Raw genomic sequence first — 23,950 nt, 5'->3', positions numbered from 1 at the left:
ATTATTGAAAATTCACCTGAAATAGGCAAATTATTATTAGCTCTGTACAAAATTGACAAAAGAAAAAAGCCTGGCGTGAAAAGGTTTTAAGATTTTTTTTACATATTGTAATCTTGTTTTTCAAAACAGACATCATTATGGGCTATATAATAGTAATGTAGGGTCAAATATATAACGATTATATACCAAAGTATGATTTTATAAGTAGATAAACTTGTACACATGTATATTAGAAGGAAGGAAATTTTATCTTAAACTTATTCCATGGCTGATCACATTTCCGTTAGTTAGGCGCTTTTGTGAGAATTAAATATATTCGTCCTGGCTATTTTTGACGTCTTATGTAAGAATGTAATTTAAATGACATTTAATATTAAAATACACGATTGTCACCTAACCAGTGTTAGTTTATACAATTTTTTTTATGTTGTGACCTTGAGACATAATTTTGTTCAGTGGTTTTAGTGACATTAAAAGTTTTTTTAATTTTACGACGTTAAAGGTAAATCTAACTACAATTTCATCCAGGGTGACCGAGAATTTCACAAATTATTAGTTTAATTGTTATCGTTTTCAGTTATGATATACTTCAGTTTACAATGCATTATTCAAAAATCTATTACTTAAAATAGTTATTAAACATATATTTATAATGTTTAAACTTTATATAATGTCAGGAACATTTCACTATTAACTCTTTCAAATTTGCAAAATCTCATATTGAAAAAATGTATTTATCATATTGAAATTTTTTGTAATTTAAATGTAATTTTCTAGGCCTTAAATCCAAAGCTTTTTTCATGGAAAGTTTCTATTTGAAAAATTGTTGTTTAAGCTTTCGTATTTTTTGTTGTTTTTTAATTTAGACCTTCACAATGTTGTAGTTAAAATTTAAAAAATGTCGGGAACATTCGACTTAAATCTTTTATATTTGCAAAATATCGTATTGAAAAAATATATTTGTCATCTTTAAAATGTCTGATTTCAATATAATTTTCTGGACCTTGAATCTAAAGCTTTTTGCATTTTTCGTTTAAAAGTTTGTAGTTTTTCGAGTTTTTCAATGTCGAACTTCACAATGGTGTAGTTAAAAAAATTAAAAATGTCACGACAATTTCACTATTAAATCTTAAATGTTTGCGAAATTTTATATTGAAAAAAGTATATCATGTTTATGATTTCAATTTAATTTTTGAGTGAGACCTGCATTCTAAAGCTTTTTGCATCAAAAGCTTAAATTCGAGCATCTTTTGATTTAAAAGTTTGTAGTTCTTCGAGTTTTTCAATTTCAAACTTCACGATGGTGTAGTTTCAAATATCAAAAGTGTTAGGACAATTTCACTATTGAATCTTCAAAATTTCATATTGAAGAAAATATATTTATCATGTTTAAAATTTCTACAATTTCAATTTAATTTTCTCAGACCTTAAATCTAAAGCTTTTTGCGTTAAAAGACTTGAATTCGAGCATTTTTGGTTTAAAAATTCGTAGTTTTTCAATTTCAAACTTCACAATCTTGTAATTTCAAATTTGAAAAATGTCACTATTGAATCTTAAAAACTTGCAAAATTTCATATTGAAAAAAAATATATCATGTTTATAATTTCAATTTAATTCTTCAGACCTTAAATCAAAAGCTTACATTCGAGCATTTTTGGTATAAAATTTCGTAGTTTTTGAGTTTTTCAATTTCGAACTTCACAATCTTGTAATTTCAAATATTAAAAATGTCAGGACAATTTCACTATTGAATCTTCAAAATTTCATGTTGAAAAAATATATCATGTTTATGATTTCAATTTAATTTTTGAAACCTGATATCTAAAGCTTTTTTGCATCAAAAATTTGTATTTCAAAATTTTTTATTTAAAATTACGTCATTTTTGGAGTTTTTGAATTTCAAACTTGACAATATTGTAGTTTCGAATATTAGAAATTTCACTATTGAACCTTTAAAACTGGCAAAATTTCATATTGAAATAAATAAATCATGTTTATAATTTCAATTTAATTTTTCAGCCCTTATTAAATCTTAAATCTTTTTGCGTCAAAGACTTATATTCGAGCATTTTTGGTTTAAAAATTCGTAGTTTTTCAATTTCAAACTTCACAATCTTGCAGTTTCAAATATTAAAAATGCCATGACAATTTCACTATTGAATCTTTAAAATTTACTATTGAAAAAGTATATCATGTTTATAATTTCTCTAATTTCAATTTAATTTTCCAGGCCTTAAATCTAAAGCTTTTTGCATCAAAAACTTAAATTCGTGATAATAATTCCTGAAAATAGAATCAAGAATCCAACGACAAAATTTGGACAGCCACCATAAAATGTTCCCACTGCAATCTGAAAAAAACAAAAATTCTCCCCCTAAAGAAGATGAAAAAAAAAGAAAATTATTCGCTTTCAATTTGGACAAAAGATAAAAAGGAAAGAAAGAAAAATGAGAAGGCAACCAACCAAATCCCCTTCCTTCTCTTTTTTATTTCTTCGTCCTTTTTATTCCTACCATTATCAAATCACAATAAGAAGCATCTGTAAAAAATAATCACCAACGTTTCGGCACTCACACAGCACCCTAATCAAGGCAACAAAATAAAATTTGTTGCCAGCAGGAACAGCACCATTGCCACGAATGCTCTCTCACTGACAACTGAGAGTCAAGTGAAAGTTTAAAAGGCAAACCAGCCATAAACAAAACCTGATATAAAAATGACCTGTGATGCAAGTCAGCTAAATTAAAATTTCGAATATTTGAATGATATTAAAATCCAATTTAATTTTTGAGACCTGAAATCTAAAACTTTTTGTACAAAAAAACTTATATTCCAAAATTTTTTATTTCAAATTTCGTAATTTTGGGAGATTTTGAATTTCAAACTTCACAATATTGTAGTTTCAAATATTAAAAATCTCAGGGAAATTTCTACATTGTTTGTTTTCAATTTTTAACGTACAACATTGTCTGTTTTTTAATTCTTGGAAATTTTAGAATATTAAATGTTCAAAAATATTGAAGACTTCGAACTTATCTTAAAAAAGAAAAATATCGAATTGAAAAGCTTAAAATTTTACAATTTCAATCATTGAACTCTTTTTTTTCTAATTTTCAGTGCAATATTTTGAAATTCTTCTTGTTTGTTGAAGATTATCAAAAGAATAAAAATAATTATTACATAAATATTTGTATGGAAAATTTTAAGAATGAATGATATTTGTATAGTGGAACGATTTGAATTTAAAAAGTTAAAAATTGTATTGTTGAAAATATATAAACATTTAACTATCTGAAACTGATAATTCAGTAATTGAATAATTTCTTAAAATTGATCTTTTTAATTAATAGGGTTCAAAGTTGAATAATTTCAAAACGTGAATTGAAATAATTTTCAATTTGAATTTGCAAACTAAATTTAATGCTTAGAGAAGTAAAGTGGCTCAAATTTCAAAATTTTAAGTTGTTATGATTTTAAAAAAATTTTATTGAATTGACAAATTTTTCTAGCATCGAAAAATAAATTGGTGGCGACTTTCACGACATGGAATTGGTAATTTTTATACTATAAGCCTTTAAAATTTAATTATGTTTTCAAAACTTTTAAAATAAAAAGTAATTTCAAATGAGGAATAAACATGTTTTACATTCCACTCGAGCACCTTCAAACTTAAAAATCCGAACTTCATTTAAACTGGCAAAATGTTCGTTGCCAAAAATTGTGATATTAAAGCTTGTTAATACTCAAACCCTTTAAAATTTGAACAATTTTTGGTAAATTTAAATCGTTCAAAAGTTAACAATTGCTGGTTGGCCGCTGTACCGGGAATCTTATAAGATCGGAAACTGACAGTGAATTTAGTTCTTGACTGGCAATTTTACAATTTTATTTTCAACGGGTTTTGAAATAATTATTTGAATTGTTATCATTTTTAATTATCATATCATTCGGTTTACAATGCGTAATTCGAAAATCTTTCACTTGAAAATTTTCCTTTTTAGATTTTAATTTTTAAGCGTAAATTTTTCACTAAAATAATTTTAGACTGCAGTTTTGAAAGACATTAAAAATTAGAAGCGTTTGAAATTTGTAATTTTAGACGAAAACCTTTTCAGTTTATAAACTGATAATATAAATTATAATGATTTTTTTTATTGAACTATTCATTCTGGATTAACAAGTGTATAATAAATAATTTTAGAAGACGATTCGCAATATATTTAAGAATTTTATGATTTCAATGCTGAAAATGAAATTGTTTCAATTGGTAAGTCTTATTAGTTAAAAAATTGTAAAGGCAAAATTAAAACTTTATAAACTATTTTCAATTTAAAAATAACTTCGAAATAATATATTCATAATTAAATGCTTTTATTAAATTAAAAACATTGTTTTAGTCTAAAATTTTGTAACTCATAAAAAGAACACATGCTTAATATTTAGAAATATTTGATGTATAAATATTGAATAATTATAATTCTTAAAAAAAGTTTTAGTGAGTTAAAGAGATATTTAAAAGTTCTGAAAAAATTCAAAATTTGTAACGATTTAAAATAATTTACACAAAGTTTCTATGTATACCTGCAAAATCAGGGTATTCGTATAGATTTCGAACGAAAAATTTGGAAGATTTTTTAGAATTTTGAAAGGCTTTAAAAGAATAAAGAACATTTTCTTAAGATTCCTAGGAGTTAAAAAAAATAGGGAGAGTTCGAATAATTTTAAAAGATGTTTAGAAGTTCTCAAAATTTAAAATAGATTTTTTTAAATTTTGAAGGATTTTTAAACTATTTAAAATAAAAATGCCCTTTGAATCAAATGTAAATGTCCGATTTATACGATTGGTTACTTCATTTTAATGCATAAATGTCAATTAAACAATTATTAATTTGAAACGAATGAAAATTAATATAATTTAACTAAATAAATAACAATTAAACTTAACTTAAATCTAATTTTAAAGGAAGGACTTTGTTATCTTTCCCGTGAATAGGATGAGACTGTTTTGTTATTTAATTTTAAAGAGGGGTATATATTATTGTGTCGAAAGAGGGGTAATTTTCGTTTGAAATATTTTTCTGAATTGGAAGAGTGAAAATTTTCGTTTAAAGCTTTTTATACAGTTGGAGGGACGGAATTTTGGAAGAGGCCATTTATTGTTTTTAATTTATAAAAGTATTTTACACCATTTTTATGAAAAAGATCATTTTTTATTTTTGACATTTTTACTGGGTTAGAAGACAGTTTTTAGTCGATTTTACTTTTTTATGTAATTTTACATTTTATATAATATTTAATTAATGTAAATGTTTAAATAAACTTGCTTATCTTACTTTTTCCTAAATGAAGAAGCCTAAGATTTTCTTTTTATTTAAAATTTATGTCAATCAATTTTTTATTGTTTTATCTCTCAGGGTCTCTCAATAGTTTCTTGAATTACTGAACTAGTTTCAGAATTTTTTAGAATTCTTAATATTTAAAAATGTGGTATGAATTTTCATATGGTTTCTGTCTGTAATATTAGAAAGTGAACGCGCGTACAATTTATTTAAACAGTTTTTAGAGAGAAATAAAAAAAATTATTTATATTTATATAGAATTTCAAATTGTTTTTACATATGCTTATAATTTCCAAAAATTAAGGGATTTTAACGAATTTCTAGTGAATTCTAGGGAATAAGTAAAGTGTTAGATCCATTTTTTTAGATTTCAACAATTTTAGGTAATATGAAGGACATAGAAAAATGTCAAAGGATTTTTAAGATTTTCAGATGTTTAAAAAGATTGCAAAAAATTTCAAGAGGTTTCGTTTAAAAAAATATTAGAACTCTCAATATTTAAAAATTTATTATCATGAATTTTTAAATAGTTTATGCTTTTAATATCAGCAAATAAAACGTTTAATTTAAATCGATATTTAGAGGAATTTAATGAATAATTTAAATTTCATTTACATCCAAGGAATTTCACATTCTTTCTACTCAATGGATTTTTACGATTTCAAGGGATTTTATTGAATTTCCAGAGAACTTTAGACTTAAAGAAGTACATTAAACTTTATATTCCAAGGGATTTTAACAGTTTCAAGGGATATGAAGAAATTCAACAAATCCCAAATATTTCAAGTTATTTTAAGAGTCCGCAAAAAATTTCAAGAGATTTCATTCCAATGATTTTTTTATAACTCAATGTTCAAAAAATTGTTATGAATTTTTAAATAGTTTATGTTTTTAATATTAGAAATTAAAATTACGATAGTGATCGGATGCGTGCATTTTATTTATACGGGGGTTTAAAGGTAAATATAATTAATAAATATAATTTTTATCCAAGATATTAACAATTATTTTTACTTTAATGTATTTTCACGATTTCAACGGATTTAAGTATTTTTTTTAGGAAATACATTAAATTTTATTTTGAGGAATTTGCACGGATTTCAATGTTTCAAGGGATATGAAGAAATTCGATGACTTTTAATGTATTTTTAATTATTTAACAAAATTCCAAAGAATTTAAAGTTTTCATATTAGAAAATAAACATACAGTAACATGAGTACGAGAATATTATGAAAAAAATGTTGGTTAAATTTAATGAGTAAATTTAATTTATCTCCAAGGACTTTAAAAATACTTCCATACTTCCATAGATTTTAATTAAATTTCATTTTTATTAGTATTTCTACAGATTTCAACAATTTCAGGGAATATGAAGGACACAACGAAATTTTGAAGATTTTTAGTTACTTTCAAAGATTTCAAGAGAATTGTTTTTTTTTATATTAATTTAGTTCCCCTTATTTGCGTTGCGATCCCTAAAATTTAAAAAATATGGTTTTGATCTGAATGATTTTAACTATTCCAAGTTGGACACTTGGAATTTTCAAATCTGGCTTTGAAACTGGTCACGCATGCGTTTTCTTTCTACCTAACCTAAGCTGCAACCGAAACCGGCGGCGCGTTGGACTTGGCGCTTCTACGCTTTATTTTACCTGTGGTTGCCTTGCCGCTGATTGGAAAACAAAACGTGTCGGAAGAATCAAAACGATTCAAAACGTTTAGGTTTAGCTTTTTTTTACAGTTGCTACTCAAAATAATTGTTGAACATGGATTCCCGAGGGCCACCAGGACCGCAGTCTAGCAAAAGAAAGCCTAACTGGTACTCCAACACGCAAAAAAAGCGAAAGCAGTTTGTGCTTGAAGCCGGGATGAAAGGCTTTTTATGCACGTGCAACTTTCAAGAGAAAAATTGCATACGAGACGCTTACAGATTGTTAAACGAATTTGCGGACAAAGCCGAGGTATATTTATGTATTCTAGTTTTTTTTCAGCCTGATTAAAGCGGATCCTGAAAGTGGTAAAAAGAATACATTTCTTTGTAGGGTCAAGATTCCAAAGTCGATGTTGAAGTTGAAGAAGTTAAGGAGGCAGTTGATCCCCAGATGGAAGTTGAAGTAGTACAGGTGGCACTAGAAGTTCCCGATGACGTAGCTGTAAAACCCCTGGTTAAAGATCCAGCACCCGATATTGAAGTTGAAGAACTTCCGGCTGAAGTTGTAGATCCCCAGGTTGAAGTTATTGAGCCCCAGCTCGTAGTTGTGGATCCAGATGAGGACAATGAAGATATTTCAACTGCTTTATCTAAGGAAATTGACCAACTTAACGCGGAAGTTGAAACACCAGGGGATCGAAGAAAATTCCAGGTAGGAGAAAATAAAACTACGCAGTTGTCGCATTTTTTTTTACTGATTTCGAAGTTTAGCTTTGAATTGAAGGGTCTGTTTTCGCTTTGGGGCCTTTGTGCTTAACACTGAAATTGAAGATAAATTAACTTTATAAAACGGAGATACTTTGGATTCCAATGGTGTACAAAATTACGAAGTACAAAATTGGAATCCGAAAGCTCTCCTTTTTATACATTATCAAAGAGTAATATTAACGAGAAAAAAATTATTTGCTGCATTTTCAACGAAATAGTTAAATTTTCAACCCAAACAAAGTTGAGTTTTCGATAAAGAATTTCATTTTTAGTTAAGAGAGATGAATTTTCAACCAAAAGAGATTATTTCGCTAACATAAAAGAGGAATTTTCAATCCAAAGTAACGAGTTTTTATTAAAGAAGATGACTTGACAAATAGTTTGAATTTCGACAAAACAATTACACTTTCAAGAAAATAATTTAATTTTTAACCAAAAAAGAAGTTTGGTTTTCTACCAAAATACGAGCTTTCAACAAAATACATAAATTTGCAATTAAAAGATAGGTTCTCAATAATAAAAAACGGAACATTTAAATTTACTATTAAAAAAAAAAACTAATTTTCCATCACAAAATTTTTAAGATCATACAATTTTGCAAGCTAAACATTCGAAATTTTTAGAAAAAAGTTGACTTTTCAATCTGAAAAGCAGAATTTTCACACAAGAAAGATGCATTTTCTAATAAAACAGATTAATTGTCAACCAAAAATGAAATCTTTATATTTTCAGTTACAAGAACTAATTGAAAAAAAAGGAATCCTTAAACAGTTGAATTCAACTAAAAAATACGATTTTTTAACAAAATAATTGAATCTTCAAACAAAATCATAAATTTTCTACGAAATAGTTGAATTTTCAATAAAAAATGTAAAGTTTTATCAAAAAAGTTCATTTTCAACAAAAAAAGTTAATTTTTAAGGAAATAGTTTTTTTTTAACTTAGTTTTTGGTTGAACATTGATTTTTTAACTTAAAATTGAATTATTTAAGTGTTGGTTAACAATCTTATCTTTTTTAGTAAAAATTAATTTGTTGAAATTACGACCATTACAGTTGGACATTCATTATTTTAGTTGAGAACTCATCTTTTTTTTAAACTACATTTTTACGTATTATTATTACTTTTTAGCAATTTCCGTCGTATTTTTCATACAAATAATTACTAATGGATAATTTTAATATTTACCATGACTTTATAAACAATTATTTATTTTCCGAAAAATGTAAAAATAATCGTATTTTCTTATTGAAATGTAATATTTTGTCATTGTTTGGAGTAATGCATTTTTCTAAAAACATTATGTAATTATTTAAACAATTATTTATTGTCGATTTTCAAAATTTCTAAAATTTGAGCCAGAGATATCAACTTTCTTTCCAAAATAGTATCGTCTACCACTTTTTGTTGCATTATTACATAATTTTGATACATTTCCTTTAACGTTGAATAAATTCCTATTTATTTAAACAATTTTTATTTGCGCAAGCAATTTTTTTCTCTATAACTACATAAATGAAATAAAATACAACACATACCATTATCTTTCTTCTCTCGGAAAAAAGTGGTATCTTTTACCGTTGCTGTAAAAAATAAAAAAAAAACGTAATTTTTCAGACCAGCAAATTTACTAAATATCTTCATTTTAACTCGCTCCGAAAGACAAATTTCTTCATATTTTAAAATAAAAATTTGATAACTTGTCCAGGATTTCCAGTGACCTAGAAAACCTTGAACTTTCCTTGATTTTTTTTTAAACCTTGAAAACATGGAAATCTCTTTGATTTTTTCACGAAAACCTTGAATTTTAATTATTCTTTTTTTCTTTTAAAGCAGTAATTTTATCGAAATGAAAACAGTAATTTAAATCTTTCAGCCTATTATGAAAGAAACATCTCGTTTAGAAAAAATCTTGCTGCTGAATATTTTTTTATTCGTCAAGGTATAATTTATCTTTTGTCTATTACAGAATAAATAAAGATATTTTAAGGCACCTTCTGTTGAGGTATACAGCTTAGAAGTTATAAAAATTATTAGTTTAAAATTTCGATATTAATTCAGTTTCAGAATTAGAATAAGCCATGGCCATACAACGGATTTTTCCTGGGGTTGACCACTATTTTTTTGAGTTTACAATATATTTCAAAAGGTTACAAAATATTTCCAAAGATTTCAAAACATTTCAAAATATTTTAAATATAAAGATTTCATAAAGATTTCACAAATGTTAACGATTTAAAAAAAGGGGCGCACGCCAGATTTCAATAAAGGTTTCACAGCAATTTCACAAAAATTTTAAAACTTTAAAGATATAAAGGATTTCAAAAATTTGAAAAGATTTCAAGAGGTTTTAAAACATTGTAGAAGATTTCAAAATATTTAAAATAATTCAATCACTTCAACGAATACAAAAGATTTTCCAAACCAAGATTCAAGAAAGATTTTATAAACATTTCAAAATATTTCACAAAGATTTCAAGGATTTCAAACATTCAAAAAAGGCGTGTACACTATATTAAACAGTTTTCACAAAAATTCTCCAAAGATTTCGAACATTTCACAAAGATTTAAAAACCTACAAAGGAGTGTAAAAATGTAAAAAAGAGTATATTAAACCACATTTCAAAGATTTTAAACAATTTCAAAATTTTTGAGGAGCTATCAAAAGATTTCACTATCGTTTGTAATAATTTAAATAATTCCATCGAATTCGCAAAGATTTCGAACATTTCGCCAAGATTTCGAACATTGCACAAAGATTTTAAAACTTTCAAAAGATTTTAAAAATTTCAAAAGAATTCAAAGATTTTAAATAACTTCGGAATTTTTTAGGAGATATCAAAAGATTTCATAAAAGTTTCAAAGATTTCATAAAACATTCATAAAGTACACCAGATTTCAAGGACTTCAAAGCATTTCAAAGATTTAAACAATGTTTGACAAGATTTCAAACGATTACAAAATATTTCTCAAATATTTTAAAGAATTCTTAAGGATTTCAAAAAATTTCAAGAATTTCAAAGAGTCCACAAAGGTACAGTGAACAAGATTTCAAAGACTTCAAAGATTTCAAAACATTTAAGAGATTTATAATGATTTCAAAAAGTTTCAATAAATTTAAAAAGATTTGAAAAGATTAAAATAATTTCGAACAAACTGAGAAGATTTCACGAACAAAGATTAGAGAAACATTTCAAAAATATTTCAAAGCTTTCAGTGACTTCAAGGATTTCAACAAGGGAAGATTTTACAAAAGATTTACAAAAGATTTCAAAGATTTAAAAACATTCCAAATATTTTTAACGATATCAAAATTTTTTACACGAGTTCAAAGGATTTAATAAAGATTTCAAATATTCTAGTGATTTTAAACGATTACAACAAATTTCATCAAGATTTCACAAATATTTCAAATATCCCAGTGATTTCAAACAAATACAAAAGACTTAGAGAAGATTTCACAATTTCTTTAAAGAATTCATAAGGATTTCAAAAGATTTCAAGAATTTCAAAATGTTTCAAAGATTTTAAGCGATTTCAAAAGGTTGCAGCACATTTGAGAAGATTTCGCAAACAAAGATTAAAGAAAGAGTTCACAAAAATTTCATTGATTCCAAAGACATTACAAAGATTTAAAAATATTCCGAAAGATTTCACAAAGACTACTTATATTCGCAAAAAATTAAGAATTTGTTTATTTACGATTCGGCTTTCTTTAGAAATTTTAGGCCTATAAAAAATGAAATGGATCATTTTTCACATGTATGACAAACGTTTATTTCATTGTTTGATGTAAAAAAGGAGACTTGGAAAATTTTGATTTCTTAACCTGGAAAAGACCTTGAATTTTGTACCTAAGAATCGCTAGAAACCCTGTTGCCCTTCAAATTATTCTTAAGATAATGAGCAATTGAAAATTGATTGGTTTTGTTAAATAAAAAAGTTATAAATTTTGTTGGTAAGCAATATCAAAATAACATTAGACAATTTTCAAACGCTTCGTTTATCGAGGGAATTTTGAGTAAGCCTAAACTTGCAGTGAAAGAAATGTTTATTTGGATATAATGAAATTTTATGAAAAGTTTCACCTTAATTGAATTATACGTTAACAAAATAACATCGATTGAGTGCGTGATAGGCGAGAAGGATTAGACATCTCTTAAAATCTCACAAGTATATTACACATCTCTTAAAATTGAGAGAACATTGAATTTGATTTCTAAGCAAATATATATCTATAAATATTGAAAATGAATAATTGAGAAAGTAAATGTCAAGTTAATAATATTAGCAAAGTAAAGAAAAGCAAGGTATGTATTTGTACATACTTCTTTTAAAAAGATAGAAATTTCAATACTTATGAAAGTGAATAAAAAATAAATTATTGACTTTGAAGATTATTTTCTTTATAATTTTTATTTCGTAAAAAATTGTAGAAGGAAAATTTAGGGCATATTTTATATTTATATGCTGCTGTAAACTAGTGGAAGTAAAGGAAACAGGATTTTTGTATTGAATAATACATTTAAAATATTAAGGATGGTTTCAGTATAAAGTAAAGCACATTGCTCAATCTTTTACTTGATTTATGAAATAAAAAAAGATAGCTAAATTGCTAAGCCTAACAAATTTTGGAAAAGAACTATAAATTTACTATAGAAAGAGGAATAGTCTTTGCAAAAAGTATTGAATATGTGCTAAACAATTTTTATCTAATTAGTGTTATAATTACTAATAAGTTTAGTTTTAATAAAAACCAGAAAAATGAAGTTGTAAAAAATCTTTATAGGAAAAATAAGCTATTGATAGATAATTGAACTATTAGGTTGAAAATGAAATTTTTTGTTTAAAAAATTATTATTTTTATTATTATTATTACAATTTTACACTTTTTAAGCATAAATAATTGTTTAAATAACTCACATTTGTTTAAACAATTAACACTTGTTTAAAAATTCATGGGAAATATTCAAATTGCCCGTTAGTAATTATTTATACGAAAAAGACGGCACAAGTTGCTAAAAAGGAACCCTAGAACATGAGTTCAATTTTTTGAAAATTCAAAATTTCACCATTTTAATTAAATGGGATTTTAAAGCACCTGGTGGCACACATATATATTTACATATATATTATATATTTATTATATTATATTATATGTTTACATATATTTTCTATTTTATAGGCGGTGGAAACCGGTGTAAAAAATACACTTTTCATACAAACCAGTGTTCCTGATCCATTGAAGCTAGCGTTGTCAATCATAAAGGATGTGTACACCACTAAAAAGCAACGTTCCAAGTTTTTGTTAAGATTGGTTCCAGTTGAAATTGTGACTAAAGCAAACTTGGATGATTTAAAGTCTAAAGCCAATACCGTCTTAGAAAAATACTTTTCTCAAGAACCGAAGACTTTCAGTATTATTTTCAAGTAAGTAGAATATTTACGTTGTTTAAAAAAATTTCTTTTGATTCTATTTCTATTTTTAACTACAGAAGACTTGGACTCACCACACTATTGACACTATTTGACACTTTTTTTAGCGATGACACTATTTTGTTATTATTTCGAAAAAAATGATTTTACGTTAACAAGAAACGATTTTCAATTTTAAATCAAAAACAGTTTCTTAATTTTCTACTGAAAAGTTGTAGTTTCAACCAAAAAGATGAACTTTCTGCAAAACAATTAAATTAAAAAATAAATAGTTGTATTTTCAACGAAAAATATGAACTTTCAACGTAGAATAATAATTTTCTACCAAAAAAGAAGAATTCGCAACAACGTACACACATTTTTAACTAAATATTTTTAATTTTCAATCAAGAAGATTAATTTTCTACCAGAAAAAAAGAATTTTCAACAAAAGAGAGAAATTTTTTACCAAAAAGACGATTTTGGAACTAAAAGTTCGAACAGTGGTTATGTTGTTAGTCAACATTTTATTTGATTAAGTTTTAGTTTCTGTATTTTCGTTAAAATTTTTTTTTAACTAGATAGTTGAATATTTAAACTAAAAATAGCAATTTTCAACGAAAAATGGAATAATTAAATTTTTATTTAACATAATTAATTTTCTACTTTAAAAAGTGAATCTTTTACAAAAGAGTTCAATTTTGTATCAAAAATATGAACTTTCTACAAAACTGTTGAATTTTCAAACTGAGAATACAAAGTTTGAACAAAAAAGTTCCTTTTTAACTCGTTAGTTGAATTTCCAACAACGTAATGAAATTTTCAGTTGAACGGATTAATTTGGAACCAAAAAGAAACTGAATTGTCAACTAATATTGTGAATCTTAAACAAAAAAAAAGAACTTTTAAGAAATTAGTTTACCTTTCAACCAAAGAGTTAAATTTTCACCTGAAAAGATGATTTTTCAATGAGAAATGTAAAAGTTGATATTTCAACGAAAAAGATTTTAGTTTAAAATGAAAAATTGAAGTATCAACTGAAACAGATTAATATTTAACCAAGCAGTTGAATTTTTAACCTACAAAATTTATATATTTTGAAAAATATGAACTTGCAACAAAATACATAAAAGCAGTTGAACTTTCAAAAAAAAAAAAATCAATTTGAACTGAAATAGTTTAATTTTTAACCTGATAGATGCATTTTAAACCAAATAGGGTAAAACTTCCACAGAAAGGAATAAGTTTCAAATAAAAAAAATTAATTTTCAACCAAACCATTTAATTTTCAATCAATAAATATGATTTTTTGTCAAAATGATTGAATTTTCAAGAAAATAATTCAATTTTGAACCAAAGAGGAGAATTCTGAACTAAAAATTGAATAGTAGACTTTAAACCGGAAGGAATGAACTTTCTACCAAAAATAGTTAAATTTTCTTTTATTGGGTTATAATAATTTATTTCGAATTTAAGTAGAAAAAGTGGAAATATTGTGTGAAGCCTGCGATAAATAAATAGAAATTTTAATAAATGATAACATTTAAAATTAACATTGAAGTTCATTTGTATTTAAAATATTAGGTTAAAGAATTAGAAATTTTATTATAGTAAAAGCAGCTTTATATTCATTTATTTAAGTATTTTGTTGAAAATTCGTTTTTTTGTTTAAATTAATTTTTTCAAATTCAACTATTACAGTTGAAGATTAATCATTTTAGTGAGAAGTTCATCAGTTTAGTTAGAAAAAATTTTTTACTGAAATTTTAATAATTCCATTTTGGGTTTTAATTTAACTATATATATATATAATATAATTTAACTATATTTCATTAAAAAATTGTTAGTAATTGAAAATTTAGCTATTTCGTTGAAAATTCACGGATTTTCTTGAAAAAACTTCTTTTTTTTGTAGAAATTAATCTTTTTGCTTGAAACATCATCTTGTTTGTTAAAAAGTCAACTTTTCCAGTTAAAGTTTACTGAAAATTTAGCTGTTCCGTTTCTGGTTGAAAACTGAGCTTGTTTAGTTCAAAATTCAACTACGTATTTGGTTGAGAATTCGTGTGTTTTGTTAAATAATCGTCTTTTTTTTAGAACATACATCTTTTTGGTTGAAACTTCAACTATCTGGTTAAAAATTAATTTATCCTGTTGAAATTGTAATATTTTTAGTCACAAAGTTAACCCTTAAGTGGCACACCTCAAAATAATGACATTACTGTTACTAGGGGTGTTTGACAACCCACGTGTTGAAACGTGTATTGTGAAGCCTGTACTGCATATTTTTTAACAAAAATATTATAGGATATAGTTTAACATGTCTTTTCAAAAGTCCAACTGGTTTTATAACTATTTTTTATATATAAGATAGTTGAACAAAATTTCGAAGAAAAAACGACAAAAATGAGTTTTTTTTTTACGTAAATATTCATAACTGGTGTAATTTTTTTATATTTTTGGCTAAAAATTAATTGGCGTACTCTTGAAATACTATGATTTCAGAAAAAAGTTACTGCAATACTATGCCTTCCAAAAAAGGTATTTATTTCCAGATGGTGCATAGACCTGTGCGGCGCGTGGCCGTAAATTATACGCTATCAATAAATGTAAAAAATACTATTAAATATTTTTAAAAACAAATTTTTTCACATTAAATAGTATACTAAAATTAAGGTTAAGTAAAAACTAAACAATTTAAAAGGCCAAATTTTTGCTTCATAGACAGTTTTTGACACAATAATGGCACAAGGGGTTTTGAACCCATTTCGCCCCAAAATGTCCATTTTGACCATCAACTTTCATCCACGTATCAATGTGTATTTTCATCGGCCAAAAAAATTGCAAGAGTCATCGTCCGCTATTTTTGAAGTCGCTCTATCGATGTATGCTATTTAGAAAACGAAAAAAATACTTCCTACCCCTGATTTTTTCATTTGAAAAATAAGAATGGTAGTTTTTAAGGGTATTTTTTTTAAGTGCAATTTTCAACGCAAAAACATTTTGAAATTCAGTAAATTAATTGAAAACAGGGCGGTCGAGGCCCAAAGAATAGGACTATGCTATTTAGTTATTTTATTTTTGGATCTAGGGGTTGTAAAACCACCCCGAAAGAGGGTAATTTGGCATCAACTAAGATTGAGTATATAACTATTTACATATACACATACGGATATTTATATATATGTTTTCGAGGGCGCTGGTTCTGATTTCGATGTCGAATTTTCAAACTTCAAAATGGCGGATCCAATATGCCGACTTTTGGGTTTAGATTTAGCGTTTTTTTTCAAACGACATGAAATCTGATGCATGAACTTGGTATCCGGTGATTTCGGTAGCCGCTGATAACGATTTTGTTGTCAGAATTACAGAAGTCATGGTGCGATACTATAGTAATTTACATATCTGAAAAATGTGAAGTTAGAAATAAACATTTGTTATGCGATCTTATCGAAAATTTTGAGGGCCTAAATTCAAATTCATTATTTTCGTCGTGTCTCCGTTATCTTTTTTATGTGAAAATGCAAGTTGATAAAAGTAAATGTTTGTGAGCAGAAAGATTTTTCATTCTCAATCGTTGAGTAATAAGTTACGATCCGTCATTTTGAATTTTAAAAATTTGACATCGAAATTGGAACCAGCGTCCTCGAAAACACACACACACACACACACACACACATCCATGTGTGTTTATATGTAAATAGTTATATACTCAATCTTCGTTGATGCCAAATTACCCTCTTCCGGGTGGTTTTACAACCCCTAGATCAGAAAATAACATAACTAAATAGCATAGTCCTATTCTTTGGGCCTCGACCGCCCTGTTTTCATTCAGTTTGCTGAATTTCAAGATGTGTTTTGCGTTGAAAATTGCACTCTTAAAAAAAATACCCTTAAAAACTACCATTTTTATCTTTCAAATGAAAAAATCAGGGGTGGGAAGTGTTTTTTTCGTTTTCTAAATAGCATAGATCGATAGAGCGACCTCGAAAATAGCGGACTATGACTTGCAATTTTTTTGGCCGATGAAAATAAACATTAATACGTGGATGAAAGTTTTTGGCCAAAATGGACATTTTGGGGCCAAATGGGTTAACACCCTACGCTTTTGACTAGTTATTGATTCCAATAAATTCCAGATGGCGACACATGTTCAATATTTTTTAATTTAGTATACTTAATTGGAGCGAAAACTTTTTTTGGGGTGTCTTACACCCCAGGTGCTATTTAAGGGTTAAGAATTGGAAGCGGTTTAAATTGAGTTTAACATGGTGCCCACATTATTTTTACCTAAGTCTGCAATTAGTTTTAAATATAATAAGATACAATGAAAATTTGTCTGAATTATTATTCAAATTCATGAACTTCTGAAAATATATTTAAGGATATCTTGCAATATAATTTGTTAAATATTTCTAATCTAAATATTTGAATTGAATCGCTAGAAACTGAAATAAAACATTTATAATTAACTCGAGAAACTGGAAATATCTGAAAAAACATGGAATTGTCAGGGATTTTTTTCCTCAGGTTTTGAGTAAACATCCTTGACACTACTCACATTATTTGTGCATTCTCATTCTCATTCTCATCATGTTTGTCTGCAGTCTATATTCTGTAGCCACGATAACTTTCGAAAGATTGATCAAATTGGATTCAGCTTTGGCACACTTTTTTAAGGCCTAATAAGATTTAAAAGTTCTATGTACGGCTAGTTATAGTACTTGAAAAGTCGAACAATTTATCCTTATGACTTTTTCGATCAAAAGAAAATGATCAGAGTTATAGCATTGTACCCCCCCCCCCCCCCCCCCCCCCAACAAAAAAAACAAAATAAACATTTTAAGCCAAAAAACGCACGATATGAAAAAAGTGAAGAGAAGAAAACGTTGATTTTTGAATATCTGACAAGATTATCATGAAAACATATTGAATTTTGTCGAAAGAGTTGAAAATTCAAATTTTTATCGTACGAAAAATAATGAAAAATCCATAATTCCATTTTGCGGTCAAGCTATGCAAAATACGGAAAAGAATAAATTGACTAAAATTGCGCGCCCTGAAAAGATTTACAAATTTGTCCTGAATCACTTTTCGATAGGACGCGTAGTTTTTGTTTTTAGTCGTTAAAAACAACATTAACCTTCTACCGCCCACAGTAACATATATGTAACTTTCGGCAGCCTTGAATTTTTTTAAATATAACTTCGAGACGAATATAATTTTTTAACGCACCGATTCACATGCTAGTCAGGAGTGTAAAATGAGCTTGATTTTACTTATGCATACACTCTGCTATAGGAATAACATACTTAAAAATCTCAAAAATCAGAGAAAAAGAACATTTTAATGTCGGTAGGGGGTGTTAAAAATAAAAAATTGAAGTTTCGGATAAACAATACTAGCTATGAAAAAATCAATAGACGAAAGTTGCTCTTCCAAAAAATAGTGAAAATTCATTCAAATTTGTCATGAATAATTTTTAATAGGACACGTAGTTTTTCTTTTAATCTTAAGAAATAACATTTAAAATTAAGAAATTAAATTTTTCGAAAAATGGCACAAGGTAAGAAATAAAATCAACAGAATAAAGTTGTCCGCCGCAAAAAGATCTATAAATTTGTTATTATTCATTTTTAGATAGGGCGAGTAGATTTTCTTTCAATCGTAAAAAATAAGATAAAAAATTCTTTAAATAATTGTTGGGGAAAACGACACAAGAGACCGAAAAAAATATACAAAAATACATTAACAGTAAAAAATAAACTTTTTGGAAGAAGGGCGCAAGATACAAATAACATTTTATTTAACACAATTTTTGGCTAAATTGCAGCTACATTAGATATGAAAAAATTAACCTAAAAGTGCAAAAACAGCGATTTTTGCCTATATTTCAGGTTATGTAGCATCGAATTTTTCTTTTACTCAAAAAACTATAAACACCATTTTTAAGTATGAGTCTCGCTCTTTCGAATGTCGTTCAGTTTGCTCAAATATCTCCTTTTTTTCGTTGATATATTACATTTTGAAATTTTCATGTTTGTGAGTTTAAGGGCATGTGATACTTACTTACAGTTTCCCCGGCTTTTTTTCCACAAAAATGGAAATTTTTAAAAACTGAATTCGGAGATGCTATAAAATATCATAACGGACGTCCCCGGACTCTTTTTTGAAGGATAATAACAAAAAAATTTATTGAGCTAAATAAAAATTGTATGCATATGCATTATTTTGAGGTTGCGTCGTTTTTCATCTCTGCCTTTCCGATAATCTGGAAATTATTTATGGTTTGGAACTAACGCTCGGGTGAATTGTACCACACATAACCTCCAAATATACACGCACGTTGTTAGCAATATCAAAAATTTTTTGATAAAAAAAAAACACAAAGAAAGTGTGTGGGGACGTTCGTTAGCATGTTCGCTATCATTTCCCAGATTTTGAAAGCAAAATATTTCTTATCCTAGGAAAAAAGCCGGGGGAATCTAACACTGAAAAAATCGATACTATTTTCTAAGCGCTATATGGCAAATAAATCACATTTTGCTAAATTAAAACTTTTTTGAATTAACCTACAAAAAAAGTGTGTGGGGACGTCCGTTAGCATGTTCGTTATCATTTCCTAAATTTTTAAGACAAAATATTTATTATTCTAGGAAAAAAGCCGGGGGAACCTAAAATTGGTAAAATCGACAATTTTCTAAGTATCACATGCCCTTAACCCACAAAATCTAAACAGAGCCCAAAAACCCTAACCTGACCTTGGATTAAAAAAGAGCAGGTTTTTTACGTAAGAAAAAATGGACTTTTAATTAATTTTAAAATATTTTAAGTGTTTCCTAATAAAAAATCCAGTTTACTAGCATACACATGTTCGTAATGGGGTTTTAGGTATAGGTAAATTCACAAACATGAAAATTATAAAATGTGCTATCTCAGCGAAAAAAAAAAAATTTTAGCAAACTCAACGGCATGCGAAAGGGCGACATTTATACTTTAAAATGGCTTTATAGTTTTTTGAGTGATAAAAATACTTACACTTTTGTTCCAATTCTAATGCATATTATGAATGGTAATAACATAAATTTCTTGAAATGATATATATTTTTCAGGGTGGTTAATAATACAATATGATGCAAAATAAGGAACAAATATTACAGTAATCAATAAAAAGATTTGTACTTTATTTTGCAATATTCAATAAACAGCCCCAAATCGAGGTACACAAATAAATATAATATACAGTTGATATAAGAGAGTTGAACATAATGTAGAAAAGTTCGGATTTTAGACGAAATCAAGTGCAAAGTATGAGATACGTGATGAGAATGTGTTCGTTAAAGCCGAAGGAGCTTTAACAAAAGAGAATTCACAATCACCAAATGAAAGTTGCCGATACTTCGTCCTTTAATTTTAAAAGGCCTTGCGCACACATGTGGGTTAAATAGATTATACGTTATCGAGCGCGCAGTGCGAGAATCAGCAGTCGCGCGCCCCAAGAGCGCTCAAGCTCATGATCATGCTCAAGCTTGCGAGCGAAGCGAGCCATGCGCGTAGCACCCGATGAGAAAGTTAGAGCGCAGCAGGCAGATTTTTTATCTTTGAAGTGAGTCCCAGGCCTGCTTACATTTAAGTTATCATTTTTGTTAAAGCCGACACAGTAACAGCAACATGCAAAGGAACGCCGTCATCGAGGAGCTGGGGGAAATAATTACGAATAAAAATCCAGGCAACAAGGCAAATTTGAAGAATCCTGAAATTGCTGTTGTGGTAGAAGTTATTCGTGGCTTCTGTCTCCTTTCAGTAGCCCCAAACTATATGACCTACAAAAAGTACAACTTGTTAGAAATGTGTAATCCAACTCAGCAACAGCAGAAGGTAAATTTGAGCGCAAATACTGGAATTTTATCTTTTTTTTTTTGGTCCGTCCAAAAACTACGTCACGCTATTTTGAACACTTGCCCCCTTTTATTTAAGTAAACCTTTGTTTAATTAGAATGTTTTTCTGAATTTTATTTTATCTTCATTTTTTAAATATCTTTTTATTTTATTTTTATTTTATATCATTTGATAAACTTCTAAAATAAAACACAGAAGATACACAAATGATATTTTATCAGACTTCACAGCTTTTTTTACCCCTGCTTTCAAGGCAGGGATAAAAAGGTATGACTTTTTACAAAAATAGGGAAATGAATTCTTTTAAATAAGATTAAAGTTTAGGTGTCATATTGAATTTGATATGTAACGCTTGAGATTTCAGGTCGAAATATATTGGTATGTCAACAAAATGTTTAAACTTCAAGCAACAAAGATTAATTTTCTAACAAAAGAGATGAACTTTCAACCAAAGAGTTGAGTTTTCAATTTAAAAATTTGAATGTTTGGGAAAACTGTTGACTTTTAAACTCGGAAAGATTAATATTTAGAAAAAAATACAAGCTAAAGAGACGATTTGTTTTTAGAAAAAAGATTAATTTCCAACCAAATAGTTGAACTTTCAATTTGGATTTCGAATTTTTTTGAATACATTTGTATTTTTAACCAAAAAAGTTGAATTTTCAACGAATAGTTCATTTTCTACCAAAAAAGCTTACTTTATCCAAAAAAATATGATTTTTCAATCCAAAAAGATAATTTGTCAACAAAAAATATAATAGTTGGTATCTTAACCAAAAAAGATTTTTATTTTAAATAAAGAAACAGCCGAATTCAAGAAAAAAGACGAATTTTAAATAAATTATGTAGGTTTTCCTCCAAAGAGTTGAATTTTTAAGCCAAGAAGACATTTAAAAGTTCAATCCAAAAGGACGAATTTTCTATCTAAAAAGACGAATGTTGAACAAAACAGTTAGATTTTCGACCAAACAAGATGACTTTAACAAAATGGTTTAATTTTTAATGAAATAATTACAATTGAATTTTTAAAGAAGAAGGTCAATCGAGTGCATAGTTGAATTTTCATTTAAAACTGTTGATTCTTGACAAAAAATATAATAATTGACATTTCAAACAAAAAATGTAATAGTTGATGTTTCAACAAATTTTTTTTCAATTTTTAATGGACTGATTCCATCTTAACTCAGACAGTTTCTACACTTGAATTCAAAGAATCTCTAGGCAACAAAATTTGTTTGTTTTATAAATTAAGTCAGGTGATATGTATTTTTGCGATTTGTGGAAATCAATTTTTTACCGAAGTTATGCGTATTAGAATTTATTGCTTTGTTTTGTGGAAAAAAACACAATTTTTTATTTATACTTGTATAACTTTTAACCTAATTGAGATATTTACATTTCAGAAAATGTTCAAAGTTAGCAAAATGGTGGCTGTTTTTCTGAAAATATTATTAGTCGATTTTATGAAAATAAACCCAAACTTATATGTTTTGCAAGTTTGTTTTCGAATTTGTACTATTATAAGGAAAATACCTTGTGAGTTTTATGCAGGCTAAATAACTTATGGTCAGGAAAGCTTTTTTTCATAAAATAGAATTTTTTCTACCAAAATAATAGAATTTTTTACAACAAAAGGTTCAATTTTCAATAAAAAAAATTCATTTTGTACCAAATAGTTGAATTATCAACTAAAAACGATAAAGTTTCAACCAAAAATGGAATACTTAAATTTAAAGTTAAAAAAGTTAATTTTCTAATATAAAAAATAGTTTTGAAGAAAATGCTTCAATCCTTTACCAATATGTAAATTAATTTTCTGCTAAAAAAACCAAACCTTCAACTAAAATAGTTTATTCTTCAGCAAATAGTAATATTTTAAATCAAAAGAGATGGATTTTGAACCAAAAATATAGTAGTAGTAATTTAAATTAAAAGAATAAACTTTCAATGAAAAGTGCTTTGCTTTTCTTATTGGTTTTTATCACTAATTCAGTTCGCATATCCGCGAAAAGGGGGAAGCTTCTTGAAAACAGAGTGAAAAAGAGGAATTCTTTAAAAATGGGGAAACGTTGGGAGTGTGAAATGAAATTGAAGAAGAGTGTGAAATCACTCATTTTAATTTTTTTTTCAATTTTTCAAAAAACTGTTATTAACATTTATATTTTCGGTGCCTGATGTCATAAAAATGCCCCCCCCCCACTCTGACAGTGTGACGTAATTTTTGAAACAACCCCTCTCTACATGTGATCTATACAATTAATTTTTTTCAGGATTCGAAAGACACGAATGATCTTGCTGCTGCAAAAAATGATGATGTTCCAGGGGTGGAAGACGATAAAATAATAGCATAACCATCAAAGAACTTTTTTGACTGAAAATAATTAAGCACTTTATTTTTCTCGTACTAATTTAAGAATTAATTTTGTCGAACTACTATTTACTTCAATATGCGAAGTATACATTTGTAGTTTGAAGAAACGCTTTTTGACGCTCCTTTGAAAACCAAGTGTTCAATGTGAGCGTTGTGAAGTTTTCTTTGAGGAGTTGAAACATTTGAGATATTTTATTTAATTTTTCATTGTCACTTGTAATTGCGACACTAAAATGCAATTAAAAATCTATAATTGCATAATTGTATTTCATTTAGTAAAAAATTAGTACCTCACACTTGCTTCCTTCAGGTTGGCCGCTCGACCGGGAAAACTGGACTTTTTTGTGATCGGAAAATGTGAGTGAATTTATTTTTTGACGGGGTATTTTACCAATTTTTAGTAGAAAAATCTATCCAGTCACTTGAATTATCATAAATTTTATATAATTTATTAAAAAGTCTTAATTGATCAACTGTAAATATAAATGAATTGATGGGCGGAAGA

General features: G+C 27.0%; 1 protein-coding gene across 1 annotated transcript; it reads left to right on the top strand.

The window, feature by feature from the left end:
• The first annotated feature begins 6,962 nt into the window (after positions 1 to 6,962).
• LOC117169358 (THUMP domain-containing protein 1 homolog) lies at positions 6,963 to 23,703 on the top strand. Its single transcript, XM_033355700.1, has 5 exons — positions 6,963 to 7,302; positions 7,384 to 7,704; positions 12,946 to 13,190; positions 20,828 to 21,053; positions 23,345 to 23,703. The coding sequence occupies exons 1-5, from the start codon at positions 7,108 to 7,110 to the stop codon at positions 23,423 to 23,425; spliced, it is 1,068 nt and encodes a 355-aa protein (XP_033211591.1). The 5' UTR covers positions 6,963 to 7,107; the 3' UTR covers positions 23,426 to 23,703.
• The last annotated feature ends 247 nt before the right edge of the window (positions 23,704 to 23,950 follow it).

The sequence above is a fragment of the Belonocnema kinseyi genome, chromosome 3 (assembly GCF_010883055.1).
Source record: "Belonocnema kinseyi isolate 2016_QV_RU_SX_M_011 chromosome 3, B_treatae_v1, whole genome shotgun sequence".
NCBI lineage: Eukaryota > Metazoa > Arthropoda > Insecta > Hymenoptera > Cynipidae > Belonocnema > Belonocnema kinseyi.
The sequence above is the reverse complement of the archived record's forward strand: the minus strand, read 5'-3'. Positions and strand labels throughout refer to the sequence as shown.

What these genes read in the sequence shown, in the direction of transcription:
- LOC117169358 (XM_033355700.1), top strand. Translation starts at nt 7,108, where the DNA reads ATGGATTCCCGAGGGCCACCAGGACCGCAGTCTAGCAAAAGAAAGCCT. An exon ending in GGGATCGAAGAAAATTCCAG is followed by an intron (nt 7,705 to 12,945) that starts GTAGGAGAAAAT and finishes TCTATTTTATAG; the next exon opens with GCGGTGGAAACCGGTGTAAA. An exon ending in CAACTCAGCAACAGCAGAAG is followed by an intron (nt 21,054 to 23,344) that starts GTAAATTTGAGC and finishes AATTTTTTTCAG; the next exon opens with GATTCGAAAGACACGAATGA.